The 19315-nt window shown below is 38.4% G+C and overlaps 1 protein-coding gene across 1 annotated transcript in view; it reads right to left on the reverse strand.

Annotated features, from left to right (window-relative positions):
* LOC122815802 (carnitine O-palmitoyltransferase 1, muscle isoform-like) overlaps nt 1-19315 on the reverse strand; it is a 490419-nt gene that overhangs the window by 314468 nt on the left and 156636 nt on the right. Inside the window, exons 7-8 of the mRNA XM_044088600.1 lie at nt 17935-18012; nt 16081-16188 (exon numbers count right to left, since the gene is read on the reverse strand). Of these exons, the coding sequence (XP_043944535.1) occupies nt 16081-16188; nt 17935-18012 (186 nt within the window). The remainder of the gene's footprint in view (nt 1-16080; nt 16189-17934; nt 18013-19315) is intronic.

Genomic DNA, 19315 nt, shown 5'->3' on the forward strand with positions numbered 1-19315 from the left:
CTGGGTAGGATCCAGTTTCTGTAGGTCCCCAATATCTTTATTTATGAGGTCCATGATGATCCTTTCCATAGCTTTGCAGACCAAGCTAGTCAGGCTTATGGGGCGATAGTTTCCATGATCCGTTGAGGCACCACCTTTGTGGAGAGGGACCACTGTTGCTGTACGCCACTCTTTGGGTACATATCCTGTAGTAAGGCTGAGATTGAACAGTAGTTTTATGTCTGGGTTTAGCTCTTCTTGGAGTTCATGTAGGACGCAGCCCAGGACACCGTCTGGTCCCATTGATGCTGTGTTTTTTGCTTTGGAGAGGGCGGCTCTTGAGCATCTGAGATGTCATGGGGGCAGCACTCTGCTGGGATAGATATTTGCCCTTTTGGTGGGAGGGGGGGAGAAGTTTGCGCTGAACCTGTCAGCTAGCATGTTGGCAATGTCTGTGGGTTCGGTGTATTTTTTGTCATTTTGGACTAATTCTGAGCATATCTGGGAATTCCCACCCAGGTTACTAACATAACTAAAGAAAGCCTTGTGATTATCCTTAGTGTCCTGTGCAATTTTTCTCTCGAAGCTGGCCTTACACGATTTTATGAGTGCCCGTAGTTTTTTGCTAATACTGATCAGAGATGCCTTCCCTTTTTGGGATTTTGCTCTATCATGTAGTAGCTTCCTCCTTTTACTGTATAGTTTGTTTATGGCTGGGGTCCACCAGACAGGATGTCTGCCTTTGGAGGATTGGGTCTTGGTTTTATTTGGGATTGCATGATCCATGCATTCCTGAAGGTGTTCATAGAATGCGTTTATAAAGGATTCTGCGGTCTGGGCCATATTTTCCACAGGCCCGGGGGCTTTGAAGAATTCCACTTCGGTTTTGAAGAGTGTGAAATTTGCTTTAGAGAAGTTTTTCACTGTGGTTTTCTGGGCAGGGGGTGGGGTCGGGATGTGAATATCCAGTGAGATTAGTTTATGGTCTGATCTTACCAGTGAGGGATACACTTCTGGTCTGGAGCATAAAGTCCCCATGTTGGTGATGATCAGGTCCAGTATGTTTTCCCCTCTTGTGGGAGTGGTAACAAGTTGTTCCATAGCATTTGAGTTTATAAATTCTAGGAACCTTTGAGCTAGGGTGTTGGAGCTAGAGTAATGCCCCCAGTCTATGTTTGGGTAGTTGAAGTCACCCAATATAATGGTGTCTGGAGAGACCCTCATATTTTCCAATGTTCTCAGGAAGGCCGAGTGGGGTTCCTGGGTTTGGGAGGGTGGTCTGTAGCAGGCTATAAACTGGAAGGCAGTTTTACCCACTGTTAGTTGTACATGGATAGTCTCTGATGCTTCGTGCTGTGCCACCAACCTGGAGGTGTGGATATCTTTGACGAATATTGATACTCCCCCTCCTTTTGTGGTTCGGTCCAAGATTTGGGGTCGAAAAGCATGGTATGAGGTATAACCTGGTAGTGCTGGGGTGCTCTCGGGAGCCTTGAACCAGGTTTCTGTTACTGCACAGATATCGATGTTTTCCATGCTAAGGAGAGTTTTGAGTGCGTGCATCTTGAGGTTTAGACTTCTGGCGTTGAGTAGCATTACTCTTAGTTTCTTATCCCTTGTGATACCTATGGAGGTGGGTTTGTCTTTTGAGCCTTGCCTAAAAAAGGCACTATGGGGGTAGCAAGAGCCTTTGCCAATATCCGAAAGCCCAGGGGTGACAGGTGCAAGCTGTCCCTAGCGAAGCATCGTGGCTTGTCAAGCATGTCATTCCAGGCTGACAGGCATTGGATCCCCTTTGAATGACACCAATACTTAAGCCACTTGTTGAAATTGATCATCTTGTCTTCATATTGTGGCATCATTCTTGGTGAGGGTAAGATGCTAGTCAAGGTCAGGGTCATACCGGCCTGGGTTACATGCTCAGAGAGCTCCTCTATGTCTCTTTTCATGTAGTCCAGGGAGGTACATCTCAGGTCATTCACACCAGCATGGACAATGACTGAGTCATATTTGTACTTGCCTTGGAGTGACCTGAGGGCTTGTGTTATGTGGCGGATCCTAGCGCCCAACAGGCAGCTCACCGTGACCTTCTCCTTGTTCAGCCTGGTGAGCGGGACATCAGTGTGCCTGACGATAGAGTCACCTATTACATGTGTATCGGGTGTGTTGTTTAGCCTTAAGGGCTGTGACTGTTCGGCACACTGGCTTTGTGAGCTATGTGTTGCACGTGTTTTGTTTTGGGGTAGCGGTTGCTTGGGTCTCTGCTTTTGAGGTCTCTGCTGCTTAGGCAGATTTTTATTTAGAGCCTCCGAGTATGTTTTTGTGTGTTTATGTGTTTGATTTGCTGTCGTGGTAGGTCTATGTGAGACTGGAATTGTAGTGAGTGTGGATTCCATCTCCTCCTGACTGGTTACGCCAGTACTGAGTTGAGAGAGCTTAGCCTCCAGTTTGGCTATATGGTTGCATCTCTCACATGTGTTGGAATTTGTTGGGAGGAGGAGAGGATTGTCTGTGTACATGAGGCAGTTGTAACATTGCCTCAAGATTCCCAGATTCACCAGCTGGACCGGACAGGAGATTGACAACTGACCTTTGGACATGCTAGAATAGTATTGGGAATTCCTTTATAATTGAAAAAAAGGGCCAGTGGGGAACAAGGTACTCAAGGGGAGTTTGTGAGGGTGTAGTGCTTTTAATTTTTTTAGTGCTGACTTATATAATTGCTTTAGTGAGCAAGTACCAGTACAGGTAACTTAAATGCAAAAACAACAAACAGTACCTTTCTTTCAAGTGAAACACGGAAATAAGTACAGTAAGCAATGCAGATATCATTAGGGATCCACAGAAGCGCTGAAAAGCCGCGTTTTAGGTGGAATTAGCTTTTCAGGGAAATAACAAGCAAACAAACAAGCATACAAACAAAGCTAGATTCAGCAGGCCTGGATCTAGTCTATGCTACAGCAAACAAGGTGTACCAATTACAGTAAGAAGCAGTTCAAATATGCAGGTACTATAAGCCTTTAACCAGAAATTCCCAGCTCAGAAGGGCAGAGTCCAGCCTCTCCTCCCACAAGAGTGCAGAACACGAACCATCTTAATGTAAAATAACTGGCCTGAAGCCCAAGTGCTTAAACCAGAACTAATACACTTTTAGAATAACAGACACTGAGCCCTCAATCAGCAGTTCTCAACTTAGAAGGATGTAAGCTACCTGTCCTGCCACCACAGTGCAGGCCACAAACCTTCCTAATGTAAAACAACGAGGAGAAGTAGAGATAGGCTAGCCATCTTGCAAAAACACACAAATAAATATACAAAATGAACTAAATGAAAACTACATATGATTGTAAGCAGTTACTTCTCAATTCATTAGGATATGTGAGTGTACTTTTGGTAGGTTGAGATGTGACTTACCATAAGGAATTGGTCGAAGCTAGCAAGATCGAGAAAAAGTCTGCTTCAAGATTAGAAATAGCTCAGAACCTTTTTTATGGAGGAAGTCAGAAACTCAGAAATTTCCTCATACCAAATAGCTATAATAAAACAGTGCACACTGATGGAGCTGGACAAACCTCTTACTGCTGAGAATTCCACCGATGAGTAGTAAGCAGTCAGTTAAGAAGTTAATGAACTGCAAAGAGATTTTTATGACACAGAGGGGTATAGGTGATCTACTTGAGGGTAAAATTCTGCAACACTCTGCCAAGTGCCCTTGACTGACTGCTCAATCAGTTTAGGCTGATATGGCCATTTATTACTAGGCTCTCGTTAAGTGGAATCAACCCAAGGAACGAGTCTATAGATCATCACATTTTCCGCACAGCAGGAAGAGAACAATGCATACTGGCAATGAGCAGCTCAGCTGAATAACCTAAAAAAATTTCAGTAAGGATCCAGTATGTGTCAACAGGTCTAACTCTGATGAACTAGTATAAGAGGTAAGTCCTTTTTGACAAGAAACATTACATATCATTAATTGTGAATCCAGAAAATGTCTCTGGAAACATTGACAGAAGTCACAATACACAATGAATCAGTAAATGTGGGCATTTTCCAAATTATATTATTTAAAACATCTGATTGATGGAGTGTGATAAATACCTCCGTTTCCATTAACTTTTTACAGAGACCTCACATATAGTAACATGTAGTTTTTATACAGTAATGTTCACAAAGTAAAAGTACAGATTTGGGAGAAGAAGAGTTGAGCAGGTAAAAGCATTAGGACCAGGGTTGCTTTCCTTGCCAACAGAATGATTTATCAAAGTTTCACCAAAACAAACTGCAAAATATTGATAAGCATGTTGTTTTACCCAAGTATGAAATATCTATCTGCCTTTTTAAATGGATTTTTAAATATATTTGTATTTTTCTAAAGTAAAGGAATATGCTGCAGTTAAGAAAGAGGTTAATACAAGTATTTTATTAAATGCGTCTTCTATTAAAATAAAAATGCCAGTTAAAAACTGCAGCTCTGTGCTAATGGAACAAGTTTGTACTGTGTGTAATGTAAGAAATTCTGCCTAGTAATAGAGACATGAGACATGAGGAAAGAAAAAGCCAGTAACAGTGGGCTGTGCTTAATTAGATTATATAATTTGCTTTCTTTATTGTAGCTGAGAGTGGAATGTTTCCACCTGGAAAGTGATTTCCATGATGTTTTTCATTCATAACAAATGTAGTATAAATGCCATTTTGTCTAGTATTAAATAATGCCTGTGCCTATAATGCCCACGTGCGTAAGACTGTCTTGATTTCTAACAAACAACCACAATATTCAGAATCTGCAGTCAAGCTTATCTTCATGTACCAAAGGCACTCTGTATACAGAATTATCACATCTGATTGATAGAATCCAGTCCAGAAGATCAGACAGGAACTTTCCTAACCTCATAAACTGATCTTCACTAGATAATAATCAAGTAATCAAGTGGCTCATGGAGCTTTCGTAACCTCATAAACTGATCTTCACTAGATAATAATCAAGTAATCAAGTGGCTCATGGAGCTTTCCTAACCTCATAAACTGATCTTCACTAGATAATAATCAAGTAATCAAGTGGCTCATGGAGCTTTCCTAACCTCATAAACTGATCTTCACTAGATAATAATCAAGTAATCAAGTGGCTCATGGAGCTTTCCTAACCTCATAAACTGATCTTCACTAGATAATAATCAAGTAATCAAGTGGCTCATGGAGCTTTCCTAACCTCATAAACTGATCTTCACTAGATAATAATCAAGTAATCAAGTGGCTCATGGAGCTTTCCTAACCTCATAAACTGATCTTCACTAGATAATAATCAAGTAATCAAGTGGCTCATGGAGCTTTCCTAACCTCATAAACTGATCTTCACTAGATAATAATCAAGTAATCAAGTGGCTCATGGAGCTTTCCTAACCTCATAAACTGATCTTCACTAGATAATAATCAAGTAATCAAGTGGCTCCAAAAAATGCAACCAGCTCAACAGGTATAAGGTCAAGGGCACCTACACCGATAATGAACAGCAATGAGGTTGGGGATGCCTGGCTGAAGGCAGTTAAAGGTCAATGTGCTATTCTAACCATGCTTTACAAGTGTCGGAATTAGACCATGAAGTAAAAACCTATGTGGTCTAACAGAAGTACTAGAGCTGAATGCTACTATACAACCCACATCCACACCATTAAGTTCTACTTTATATCTCAGTCCAGCTACTTTGGCAATATTTTGTTGATATGTACCTTTTCTAAATTTTGCAAATACTTGTTAAAATGTCCCCCCTTCTCTGTAATTTATGTTTTTTATTTAGTTTTACATTATTTGGAATTTGCTGAATATATTTACATATTACTGAACATGTTTTATTTTATACATTTATATGGCTGAAATTTTCACAGTTCTCTTTTTCTGACTGTCCATGGAAGCATGCTATTGTGTCACAGATAAACCTATGTTCAGATCAGGCTGGACTTTATTAGCACAGTTGGAACTGCATCAGGCTCAGCTGTGACTCACTCGTATTATTTAATAGTTGCTAGTTGACCCACAAAGATGTTTTAAAGCTAAAATGTCCACATATAACATTCATGTACATATTTCTCAGAAGTTGAAAAGCAAAAACCCTTCCTCAGTTTGGAAGAACTTGTAATACTGAACATTAATTGAGAAATGTGTTAAAAAAAGTACAGTGAGGGTGGTATTCATATTCCCATGGCCCACAGCAGCATTAATGATAATCGGTGAAGAGTGGTGCTGTGCCAGTGTTTAAATCAGAAAAGTGCAAACTAGTGGTGTTGGTTTCAGAACGTCTCAGCCCAGCACCAAAAGAGCCACGCTAGTTTCACATATCTGATGGAGAGTAAACTGAGTTAAAACCAGTGTAGTTGTGTGCAGTTAAATTCATATATATACGTAAAGTCATGAATATCTTCAGACATTTTTGGCAGGAGGCTGTGGGCAAGGGTCTGCTAAGGTGTCTCAAGATTTTTTATAAGAGCCTGCACTTTGCTAAGCTAAGCTCCACTCTCCCACAGGCTACCCAAACTGTTTCAAGGTTTCTTTTATTTACTATAAAGGGTATCATTATATGGACATCTTGCTTTGGCTTTTATACAGTTGGAAACCAGGAAGTTAGGAAAACTGGAAATGCACAGGGGAGAGAGAAGACAAGGGAAACACAAAAGGGCACACTAAGAATTGTGCTGAAGAAGGTAGGAGAGGAGCAGCTGTATGTTTTTCTGGAAGATAGATCTCCCATGCTCCATTTTTTAAGAGGGGTGTTGGAGAAGAAGTAAGGATAGTGAGTGTAAAAGACAGGGTTAGGAAAGACTCAAGGAAAACCCAAACATAAATGACAGACAAGACAGACAGAAAAACTGTGGTGGCCTGATGTTGGGGGGAGAAAGAAATACAGATTGCAAACAGACACAAGCAGAGTATCAGGAGATCATTGATGTAGCTTCCACCTCAATCTGGAGGATGTCAATTATCCCTTCTCTGTGATGAACTTGGAGAGAGGGAACCTGATGGTGTGGGAGTGGAGGCCTATGGTGCCACAACAGAAGGAGTCAACAAGGTCAGCAAGTCTTGTGCCCACTGAAGGAGAGACGGTAGTGGGTTCAGGTTTATATCCACATCCCTCCCAACTGCTGCCTCAGCCAGATTCTAAAGCTCATGTTGCTGAAAGCTTGCCAGGCTACCTTGTACATGGGGGCCCTCAGTGGAGGAGCTACAGTTACCAACTCATGAGGACATCCCTGGGCAAACAACAGAAGGTGGTGAGTGTCCCCTCACCTGGGTGTCTGCAATTGAGCTGCCCAGTCACTTATGGATCCATAGGAAAAAAAAGAAACATAAACAGGACAGAATAAATAAATAAATAAATAAACAAATAAGTAAATAAATGAGAGAAACAAGAAAAGGCTTGCATAGAAACAGGGATAGGAAGTAAATGGAAGAAATGTAGCATCAAAAAATAAGTTTAATAATACAATTGGTTGAGCGATTTCATCCCTTATATTGTTAGAATTTGATCAGAACCAAATTACATTGTAAAACTCCACATAACTTTTATATGAGTGGTTATAACATGACTAACATATGATTCACTATGTTAAAGTGCTAGCACTTGTAAACAATGAACAACAAAATTAACAGTTAAAACACATTGGTGGCACTTATCATACACCATAAATGTTTCTAAACTTACTTCTTTGAAATAGAAATTTACATTAAATAATTTAGTCTTAAATTATACATATAGTAGAAAAAAACTGTTGGAAAACATTGTAATAAATAAGGTTGTGCCACACAGCTAATGTTGTGACTTCACATCTTTTAAAAAATGTGTGTATCTGTATAAATACGATTTTATAATAAAAGCATATTTTGTCAATGTGCAGAGGAGTGAGGCAACATTAAATTCATATTGACTAACATACATTGTTTAATAAATCTCATCTTGGCTGATTTTAGTTTTAGTACTGGGATGATGGAAATGTAATCTTTCAAACCCAAAGGGGATTCTACATTTAATCTGAATTGCCAAACTACTTATACTCAATTCTGGTCTCCCACTGACCACCCCTTGCATCAGGGGTGACTTCTTCAGTTATTCCATAGTGAACATTTCTAAAATCTTTGCAATTCAAGGTATGCTTAAAAATGCCACTGTTTGTATTTCTCTTCATAATAATGTTTGCACATTCTTTTACATAGCATTCTCTCAATCTTACCAATGTAAAGTGATGGGCATTTGAAGCATATAGATATGTAAATTACCCAATTGTTGTATACTTATTTAATAAAATAATCCTAGATGAACAATAATTGTGAAGATCAATATATTCCTTTTCTAAAGTAGAGGGGACTGTCTGCAGGCTCCACATTTTCAGTTGCCCTTCTTCTACTCATCCGGTACATCCAATCTTCTATTCATTTCAAAAATATTTAGTTCCTACCAACTTTATATAAAAAGTAGATGACTCCCCTATAGTCCTTATAACTTCTTCATTAACCTTTAAAATCATGGTTATAACTTAAAACAACAGTCTTTTTGAGATTCTTATCCACTCTATCAACTCTAGAATCAATCAGCTTTCTAAAACACTCTCAAAACTTGTTCTGCCCATTGGATATACCCAAAAGGGAAGCAAATTCTTTACCCCAGTCAGTTACTTCTTCACTTATTCTTTTAAATAATGCAAATGGATAACCTCTTTCTAAAACCATCTTAATTAAGTTCTGTTTCTCCACATTACAAAATTTGTAAGTGGAATTCATTCTTGTAAGTCTCTTCAGCTGTCCTTTTATCAGACTTTTTTTTTGTAAATTCAGGAGTGACAGACGGCGTGGGTGTACGGTAGACTGTTGAAGCAAAATAGCTCTCATTCTGAAAAAGTGTTACATCTAAGTAGTTCATATTATCTGTGCTGTGTGTGTGTGTGTGTGTGTGTGTGTGCATATATATATAAATATATATATATATATATATATATATATATATATATATATATATATATATATATATATATATATATATATATATATATATATATAAAGAGAGAGATATATGTACTGCATTCTCCCATTCGATTCTCGGCTGGAGTGCTTTCTGTGTGGAGTCTGTATTTCCTTCTCATGGTCGAGTGGCGTTCGAAAGACATGCGTGAATGGGCATGTCTTCTTTGAAGGTTGGGCGTCAGGCTGGCATCTCGGCACCATAAAAATCTACTGCCAATCATTAGCGGACCGGAGTTCCGCTGTGGCGCCCCCTAACAGGGAAAATCCAAAAGGGAAACAAAACAACAAGTAACAAGGAGATCACACAGCAGTTTTCCGTATGAGTATGTCATGGAATGTTTTATTTTAAACTTGTGTCACAGGATGTATGCTCCTTGTGGTAGGGAATGTGCAAGGAGAACAAGGAAAGGTGAAACTACAGCATCCTGAAAAGATTAGGTCTATCCTTAGACAACCTTACAAATCCACACATGCTATACTGAAGGTATAGCATGCTGGAGTGAGATAAGTGCATCTTCCCTCAACAAGCTGGATGCATGTATGTCTATAGGGGAAAATACACTTTTATACTACAATGTGATTCATAGAGGTAAACACGGCTGAGCCACCTTTGCTTGGGAAATTCACAAATCAGCCCCCAATATATGCCAGCCCTCTTCAGTCTGCCATTTTAAGCGTTGCTGGACTCCTCACTTCTAAGAAAGTGTACAAAAAATGAGAACCAACTAAAACAGTTTATTACACGCAGGGATAACCAGAAATTCTTTGAAAAAGACAGGTGTGAGTGCACTTTAGTTTCAGCTATTCAACATTATTCTGTTTTTACTGGAAAGACATGACATTTTACAGTATTTTTTTGATTAGTCGTGAAAGGCTTGGGAATGTGCAAGGTGCCATTTTCACTGCTATGGATTTTCCAAGTGACATACTACAGACAATGGTCTCTGGTAATGGGTAATGCACAGTATCAAGGTACAGGCCACCTTAATTTCATTAAGTGCTGACATACATGAGCTATTATTTAATAATAATGCGTAATACATCCTCACAGCAAAAACATACAGGTATATATATATATATACTATTGTGACAGAGGACTGCAACATACAGGAAGTATTGCCTAAAAAAATTCAAACACCCAAGTCAACATTAATGTTCCAGTTGCTTCTATCTCTTTTTTAAAATACTGGCATGCTAACCTATATTTCTTTAAAGTATCATGTAAGGTAGACAGTTGTGATTCTGTTACAAAATGTGATTTCATGTTAAAAATGCTGCAGCAGCAAGGAAAAGGACACAGGAGAAACAATTTCAGTCTACAAGAGAATCACATCCTCAGGGATGCTCCGAGGACATTTGGAAACATCTTTTTGGAAAAGGGGGCCCAAAACAGGCAGACATAGCAAAGGCATGGAATCAGGTATCAGACAACATAAATGTTGTAAGTGGCTGGAACTTCACCTTTTTACAGTGTAGGAAGATGAGCCACTGACAGGGTGGGAAATGCCTGGGTAAAACTAGACAGACTGCAATTGCCTGTGGCAAGCACTGGTGGTGGCCCTTCCACACTCCAGCCTTTAACACCAGATGAGAAATACCTTTTCTCTATAAGGGCTGATGACATTGATGTGATGAGGGTACTGCTGTAATCATTAAAGGTGGTGTTAATACCAGTACTTTCAGACCCCTGCAACAACCACAGTTGAGTAATATGGAAGGTTAGTGTGTAGCTGATTTCACTACATTAATCTGAAAAGTATTTTGGCATGGCACTTGTGTACATATCACCATTACAGGTTTCATCAACATGTAAAGTCTACAGATAATACTTGGTAAAGTGTGATCATCCTACCTATATATAAAAGTAATTCCAGCTGCCCACAGCTCACATTAACCACATCCTGACATACTTCTGTATAGGGTCAGCACCAAAAACATCTACATCTTGTGCCTTAGCACAACAGTCTGATGTTAACTGCAAAATGGTTGTCAGTGATGATGTCACAGCTTTCAAACTCATAACACAGTCTGGGAAAAGTGCACATAGTTATAATGTGTACTGGCAGGGCCCTCTACACCACAGTAAGTGGACACCTCCTTAAGCAGGAAAACAGGCTCACACACTCAACAGAATAAGGATATGTTATTACAGTGGGGGAAATACCACACAGCTCAGTAGCTGCTTTTTGTGCAAAGCCCAATCCCCTAGATGAAGGAGATCCCCCTTTCAGAGGTAGCAGTATCCATTTTCACACCAGTAGACAGATGTGTTAGGTACTGACATATTTTACAGTTAGTTCCAGAGACACGCAAGGCATTGGTTGTCCAGCAGTAAATGTACAGTGACATAGTTCAAGTCCTGGCTACTACCACTGAGAGTCAGTTAACAATGATAAGACTATTGCAGGGTGTACTTAAGGGGTTTCACCTGTACATGGGTGTCAATGTCATGATGATTCTCAGTATGGTTGCAAATATGGCATCAGTGTGTACCTCAATAGGCACATTTGTAAAGGATTACCAGACACACATTAGGAGCACAGCAAGACATGCTGATTTAACATCAGTAAGCGGAAAACAGTACTCCTCCAGCACTTTCCAGACAAAACAAATGCTGAAATTCTTACTGGTATCTGATAAGCATTAATCAGACAACACAATGGGGGGGGGGGGTGAGAAAAAAAACTTTTTTGCAATGCATGCAATGGAAACACAGTAGCATTCATAATACTTTGCTCAGGACACTGTAGTCCTAAGCATGTTACATAAAACTGATTTTATACACTTAAATCAAACCCTGCTAGTATAACTAGCACATGTGCCCCTTACCCCACTACACTGTACACATAATGACTGATGCCAAACATGTAAAAGAAAACATTTTTCTTTATATGTAGAAACTATCTGATGTACATTGTAAGTTGACATTGCACCACTCAGCATGCAGATGTAACACTTCATGCATCAAGTGTTATAGTTGTGAATTTGCACTGTCACATAGTGAATGCCATGGCCTATAGTTGTGGACTGGACAATGTTTCTTTATCTGCACAGCCATGTACAATGCACAAGCCTACCAGAGGGGTTGCCATGTTACTGTCATCAGCTAGCCGTCATCACTGTCATTAGTGGGACAGATGACAGAGGCAGCTGCACTGATATTACAGGTGACTTGGGTGTTGCAGTTGCTCACCAGACTGATGCTTGATCATGTTATGCAGAGTGCAACAGGCCATAAACATTCCACATGCAGTAACAGACATACTGAGGAGCCCCAACTCATTCAGGCAATGCAAATGGGATTTAAGTAGGCAACACTCACTCAATGACTATCTGTGTACCTAAGACAGGGCAATGTTGAAGTACTTCTTCGCATCTCCCTGGGGGTTACTGACTGTTGTTCTTAATCAAAGTTTAAGTGACTAACCTGAATCACCTGCAAAACGAAACAAGGAGGAGACACACAATAAAAAATGGTGTTGGGGTACTCAGTACTACCTACACCACTCTATAGACAGAGAAATGTCTACAGTCAGGATCATTAAAATACTTCACACTTAACAACTAGGTGACCATGGGGAATCCTACCATGCAAGAGAAGATGGTAGAGTAAGTTTCTGTGCCAAATATGCAAATCATGGGCACTCTCAGGATGCTGGGCTGATACCAAGGTGATGTACCCCAATGCATCACACACTTCCTGACACTTGATGGAATGGTAGACCTTCTTGTTCTGGTATCTTCAAATCTCCCACATGGTCACAATGGGGCCCTAAGACTACATGGGTGCAATTTACCTCATCAAGCACCTCAGGAAAGCATGCCATTCCATAGAAGGCACTCATGGCAATCGATCACACCTGAGGTGACCCTGGGAAATAGATGTACTGATCCACATGTGCCAAGAGTATGTCGAGGAACAGCTGGCATACTGTTGAGGCAGAAGCCTGTGAGGTACTCACGTGTCCCCAGTTTATCTCTGGAAGGTCTCCATGGCAAGTATACTGAAGGATAAACATATTTTGGTTTCCACAGGTAGAGGAAGGCTACACATCACCCTGTCACTATCTCTGGGCCATACAAACTGTCCACACTACCCTGTCCAAGATTTCCTTTTCAGCATAGTTCTAATGGGTCATCCTTTGCCCTTATCTTCAATTCTTTGTAGACCTGGTTTTGGCACGACCAAGATGAGTACCTCAGAGTGAGAGACAGTTAAGCTGGCAACCAATGCAAGCATCTTCACTGATTTTAAAGTGGATGGAAAAGGTGAAATTCTGCTTTTTATCCCTTCTGCAAATGGGGCGCATGCATATCAAAAACTGACTATGAATTTCACAAAGGCAAGAACAGGTCCTAATTTATATAAGATAGTTGTTGATTTTTTTCACAAATTCCTCGCATACTTATTTTTCAGACTGGTTTGAACAGCTAAGTGCAAATCTCCACTACACTAAGAGTGAGGATTATGAAAACTGCCCTGAAATTAAAGTGCACAATTTGGAATTATTGAATTGTGTGGAAAAATGCTAGTTATAGAGTTATGTTTAGCTGTTTTCTAAAATGAATAATTGGAAGTCCTTTGAATTTTTTTTTTTACTGTTAAGCTTACCCTCCTGCTCTTTGTACAGCTGGGTCTTTTTCCTTTGGTATATTCAGAATTTATCAGCAGACAGACCCAAGTGCAGAGCTGCTGATTTTTATTGTCCAGCACATAATAAAGGTCAGCTATATAAACAACATTTTTCTTCATAATAAATTACATTTCTTGCCTATAAAATGAGCCCTAAAGTGCCACAAATAAATGCAAAGTGACTTAGTTTCTTTTCCCTTTATGTGACAAGCTCTGTGCTTACATTAAGGACATGTTGGGCCTGAATGAAAGCTGAATGAGAAATGGCCCTTAAATGTCTACATATTAGATAGCCAAGTTTGCATATCAGAAGCAACCATTCTTGAAGATGACAGCTGCAGAGAATATTAGAATATTCAGCTTCTGAACTGATGAACAGTCTTATTTAAATGGAATATAATAAAATGTAAAGCTGTAGGAATACAGTGTGTAATACAGGAGGAAACTATTCTTTAATAGAGTGAATTGGATCATGCCAATGATAAAAGATTCATTTCAGTTGACTAGATTCTTGTTTTCCAGGGGTCCTAGTATATTTTAAAACTTTACACTTCAGCACATCACTGGCACCAATCAGTTTTCAATAACTTCATTTTAACCAAGTATTTTTCAGAAAGTTATTTTTAATAAGCATAGATCATTGAAAGGCAATGGATGCAAAATAACAACAATTTGGGAAACTTGGACAAAGACAGGCTCTAAACAAGAAAGATGTTCATAAGAATTACATTCAGTAATGCAGTAGGAAATTCATATCTATAGAATAAACAGAGTTGCAATAATGTTATTATATATATATATATATATATATATATATATATATATATATATATATATATATATATATATGCTGTACAGTAGCATATAGGATAACTACAGGTTTTGTGAATACTAATTATCAGTATTAAGGTTCAAGCATATTTTTCTTCTTCCCCAGCCTCCACACATGAACTTGCATGGTAAACGCAATAATCTTTTAGGATAAAACTGTAAAATGACAATGAACTTTTCATAAAAGCAGCATCCAAAGCTGACTAATGTGAAACTCTGGAACCTGTGGGATTGGTCACATTTATTACCCTGTGTCTCATGTATTAAATGAACTTAATACCGTCAGCAACTTTCAGTATATTGGCATAATTCTTACAACACATATAGTTGTCTCTTTCTTCTTACCAGAAAAGTATCTCCAAATTATGCAAATAGCATGAACAAATATTGTAAACAGAACTGATATTTTAAAATTATGCAAGCATCGTGAATCCATGCTTTTAATAGAATTGCAGTCAGACACTATTATATATTGTGCAGGGAAGATTACAACATGGTTGACTTACTAGAACCAATTATATAATTAAGCAATTTATAAGACAGGGAGTCATAGCTTGTTAACCAGTGGTAAATGACAACCCTCCTTTCAAATAAAGAGAATCAGTATATATTTAATAAAGACTCTTCACAAGATCTTAAATGTGAAACATGAACTTTAGTTAAACAATAAGGCAAAAGTGTAGCTACAGGTTACATATGTAAAGGAATGAGAAAATGCAACAAAAAATAAAATGCATTTAGTTAAACAAGAAATATTTAAAAACTCTCTCTAAGCTAGCTACATGCATCAAACTGCCTCTAATTTAAAGAGTACTGAAACGTTTGTTTTTATAAGTTCCTAGAAAATAACCAACAGAAATTACAGATAGAAAACTTACAGGAAAGGGGTCTCTCCAATATCATGAAACAAAAACAAGAGAGAATAAAGGCCATGGTCACATTTTATTTTCCCACTTGCACTCTAAGGCTTCATTGCATCATCCCCTTATTTGGTTTACTTTTCCACAGCAAAAGTAACTAAGCCATCCTATAAATAATCAAAAACACCAATAGACAGCATGTCATCATACATCTCTTAACTGTCTACATTTTAAAGTCTACTTTCTTTCCACATTTCTAGTAAGCTGCTTCTGTAAAGTGGACTGTGATTACATGTTATGCCTGCTAGTAAAAGAGATGAAAGCACTTAAGAAATTGACTTTAGAGATATTTTCATCTCCTTACATGTCTTTGGTATTCAAAAAAGAAGCAATCACACTTTTTTAGGCCATAGCAAACAATAATTTAGCAGATCAAATATAATATTAGTAGGAAATAAAAAAGGAGAGAAGAAAAACAATGCATAACATTTTAGATCAGTTTTTCTTAGTCTGGCATCAGTCCTGGCATGTAATATTTTATACTGTATGTTCTATATTTTTGGCTCCAGAAGTGGTCCAATATATAGACACACACCACACACATGTAAACACGTGCACACATACACACACACACACACACACACACACACACACACACACACACACACACACACACACACACACACACACACACACACACACACACACATTATGTCTGTTGTGCAATCAGCCCAAAAATAAACTAATAAAATATTATACAGAGACTCTTACTGGCTTAATCTCTTCACGGTCCAGTTGACGACGGTAAAGCATCATAGCATGCACGGTGTTTCCAGCACGAGCTGCTTGTATATGAGCTGGCGATACAAACAGAAAATCCTAAAGACAGAAGAGAGAAAAGGAACAGATAACAGACAAAAGATGAAAGTTAGGGCAGATCCCACTTCTTAACAACACTTTAATGTAATAACAAAGATGGATACATTAATTCTGAATATCACCACATCAAAGGGTAGACAAAAACCTTAGCAATGAAGGAAATAATTAAGGCAGACATCTTAATTTATCTGTTTATTTAGTTAGTTAGTAACTACCTTTATTTATTTATTTTTGAGAAACACCATAAAGCCTTTAATGATTATCCAAAGAAACACAACAAAAATATAGATCTAATTTTAACATTTCACTTAAACAGCAGTAACAGTGCATCCAAGATAACTGACACCTGCCATGTACTTATATCCTGCTATTGCCTGCAGTATTGCAGCTTGGAATTTAACACATTGTCAGATACGTACATGTATATATACATATATATATATATATATATATATATATATATATATATATATATACCCAACTCTAAAAGACATAAATATAATGATATCCATTCTTATAAATTATTACGTGTGTCTGAAATAACGAATATGATTTTTTTGCAAAATGTTTATGCAGATGGAAATGTATGGATTTCTGAATTACATTAGGTGCATTTGGGAAGTTCCCATTTGATTTGTGAGTATCTGCCACAGAATGCAATATAGTATTATGTAATTTGCATCAGACCAAATGCACTGACAGATTCTGGTTGAGGAAAACTGTCATTCTAAGGCTTTCCCATTGTAATGTACTCCGTTTTTCTGTAGGGCAACACCCACTGTTTTATATTACTTCTTTCCAGTGAGTAATATACAGGCTTGGATTCTGTGTGAGCTGCAAAGAAACCATGGCTATAATGCAACCTGTGCAGTATGCACAACCTAAAACAAATCAGTTAATTTCTCTGATCTGCAAAACAAGTAACTTCAATTAAATTAATTGTTATGACCTAGGGCAACTAGTGGCAATAACTCAATAAGTAATAAATCACATACTGTAGCTAGATCCCTGAAAACTAAAACATATTTCAACTTACAAATAATGTATTTAGAATACTGACCAAACATTCAAAAATTGTAGCTCATAGTTCATTTATAAATTTATAAAATGTTTACTATTTTATACAACAATATGCAAACAAATATGCATGGTAAGAATAACATACTTGCAAATTTTTTTCTGCCTTTTTGACCCTTTCTGTGCAGGACATTAATCTCCTACCATGTACATTTGACATATTTTCCCCAATGGCTAGCCATGACCATATTCCCAGAAGGGACAAGAAAAGAGTTTAGCTGAGGTTTTATCCAATGAAAGTTCAATTTTTTATACCCTTCCCTAAAGCCCACCCAACCATATCCAACACGCACATATCAGTGCAGGTAAGGCTGCTAGTGATCTGCCTCTGTGCACCCCCATTAGTGCAGCAGGATCAGATGTAATGGTTTCCAACACTGACTGTAGCCCTTGCTGAAAGCCCCATCCCTCCTTCTAGGATAGATAAACTAACACAATTATTGCTCCTTCCTGATGTGCTGAGTTAACTTCTCAGAGAATGGGTGTACTAGTCAAATCCAGCTCACCTGGATCATAGTCAGAGCTCCTTCCCTCTGCACTGTGTAGCTAGCCTGCAAATCTCTTTATATGTTTCAGAACTTGTGTTTGTCACATGCAAAAAAAAAAACATTTCATGCTATTACTTGCTCCGTTGCCCTAGCCAGCTTAGAGCCCTTCGGCTGCTTTTACCGTTACATAGTAGTTGCTGTTCACCATGATAGGTCCTCTGCTCCGGAGATAAATGTACTCTTCCCACCAGTCACTTACCTGTAAGGTAAAAAGTAAACAGAAACAAAAATTATATACTACTAAGGTTTTAACTTTATAGTAAACTGGGTTTTAGGAGTATGTTAATGTTTAAGATGACGATTTCTGGAATTAGTTATATTTCTTGTAGATAATGATTTTATTTTCTATATTATAATGTCAGTCTTTAATAAACATTAAATAATAAATGCATAGAATGGCTGTGTCAATGACATGCCTTTATTTCTAAAAATCAATACCAGACCCAGCTCACCAATTCAGGAGTATTGTTTTCAGAAATGAGTTGTGGGTAAATTAAGTTATAAAACAAGCAAGAAAAACCTAAATAAACAGACTGCTAGTTATCCATATAACAAACATATTGAATGCAGAGGAAAAACATTTGTGCAGACCACCAAGGTCTTCCATTCAGCCACAGATAACCTTCTCCTTAATGGCTTGTAGACTCTAACTTCTAGCAATTGTTTCTCCCATCATAAACTCTGACCTGCACTGGAAGATGACCTCAGTCAGATTCCGCTTACTTTTAAATAAAAAAAAGAAAATATCTTTAAAACTAAAAAAAAAAAGCTATGTCCAATGGCACAGGATGATGAAGCCTTGACTATGACATAGTTAACCCAAGTCTGATTAGTTGTTCAGAAGTCTGTTTTGCTGTACAGGAGAAGAAGGATGATGCAGCTCACTTCTCTTTGGGGAGGGGGGGAGAGGCAGGGTACAAGTACCATACGTCTTTCCTCACAGAATTCCCAATGGAGATAAGAAGTCATGCCAGAGTACTGGCTTTGTGGGAATAGAATAGCTCTTTGATGTTATATCACTTGTGGAAGTAGATGACAACTAGCTTGCCAGCATGCCTATTGCATGATATCCTGGGGCAGGTTAGGATATGAGCAGTGGGCGTTAGTGAGCTGCAAAAGACAAAAAAAATCAAACCACTCCTGATGACTGCCTAAATGATGGCTTCTCCCAGCCTATCACTATCTCTGGAGAAGAGAGGAAGGAATATGCTGACTAGCTGGGAAGGGGTTACTGATTGGCAGGCAACAAAGGCAAAAATATAAAAAAAGGAGACATTCTAGAAGTAAACATTTTACCACAGGGGCTGGAATTGTGATGCCTCTACTAGAGAGCTAGTAAAACTTAAAAATAAAAGTGTTTTTTGAACATTATTTTCACCAAGTGCCCATAACTCTGATGAAACAACAATTTGAGCATCTATGGACCACAAATACCTGAACATTTCACCTTTCTATCCCAAGTCATTTCACCAAGGAGTTAACTCACCAAGTTAAACCAACCA

Source organism: Protopterus annectens, chromosome 11.part0 (genome assembly GCF_019279795.1).
Source record: "Protopterus annectens isolate FY-2018-M chromosome 11.part0, PAN1.0, whole genome shotgun sequence".
Classification (NCBI taxonomy): Eukaryota; Metazoa; Chordata; order Ceratodontiformes; family Protopteridae; genus Protopterus; species Protopterus annectens.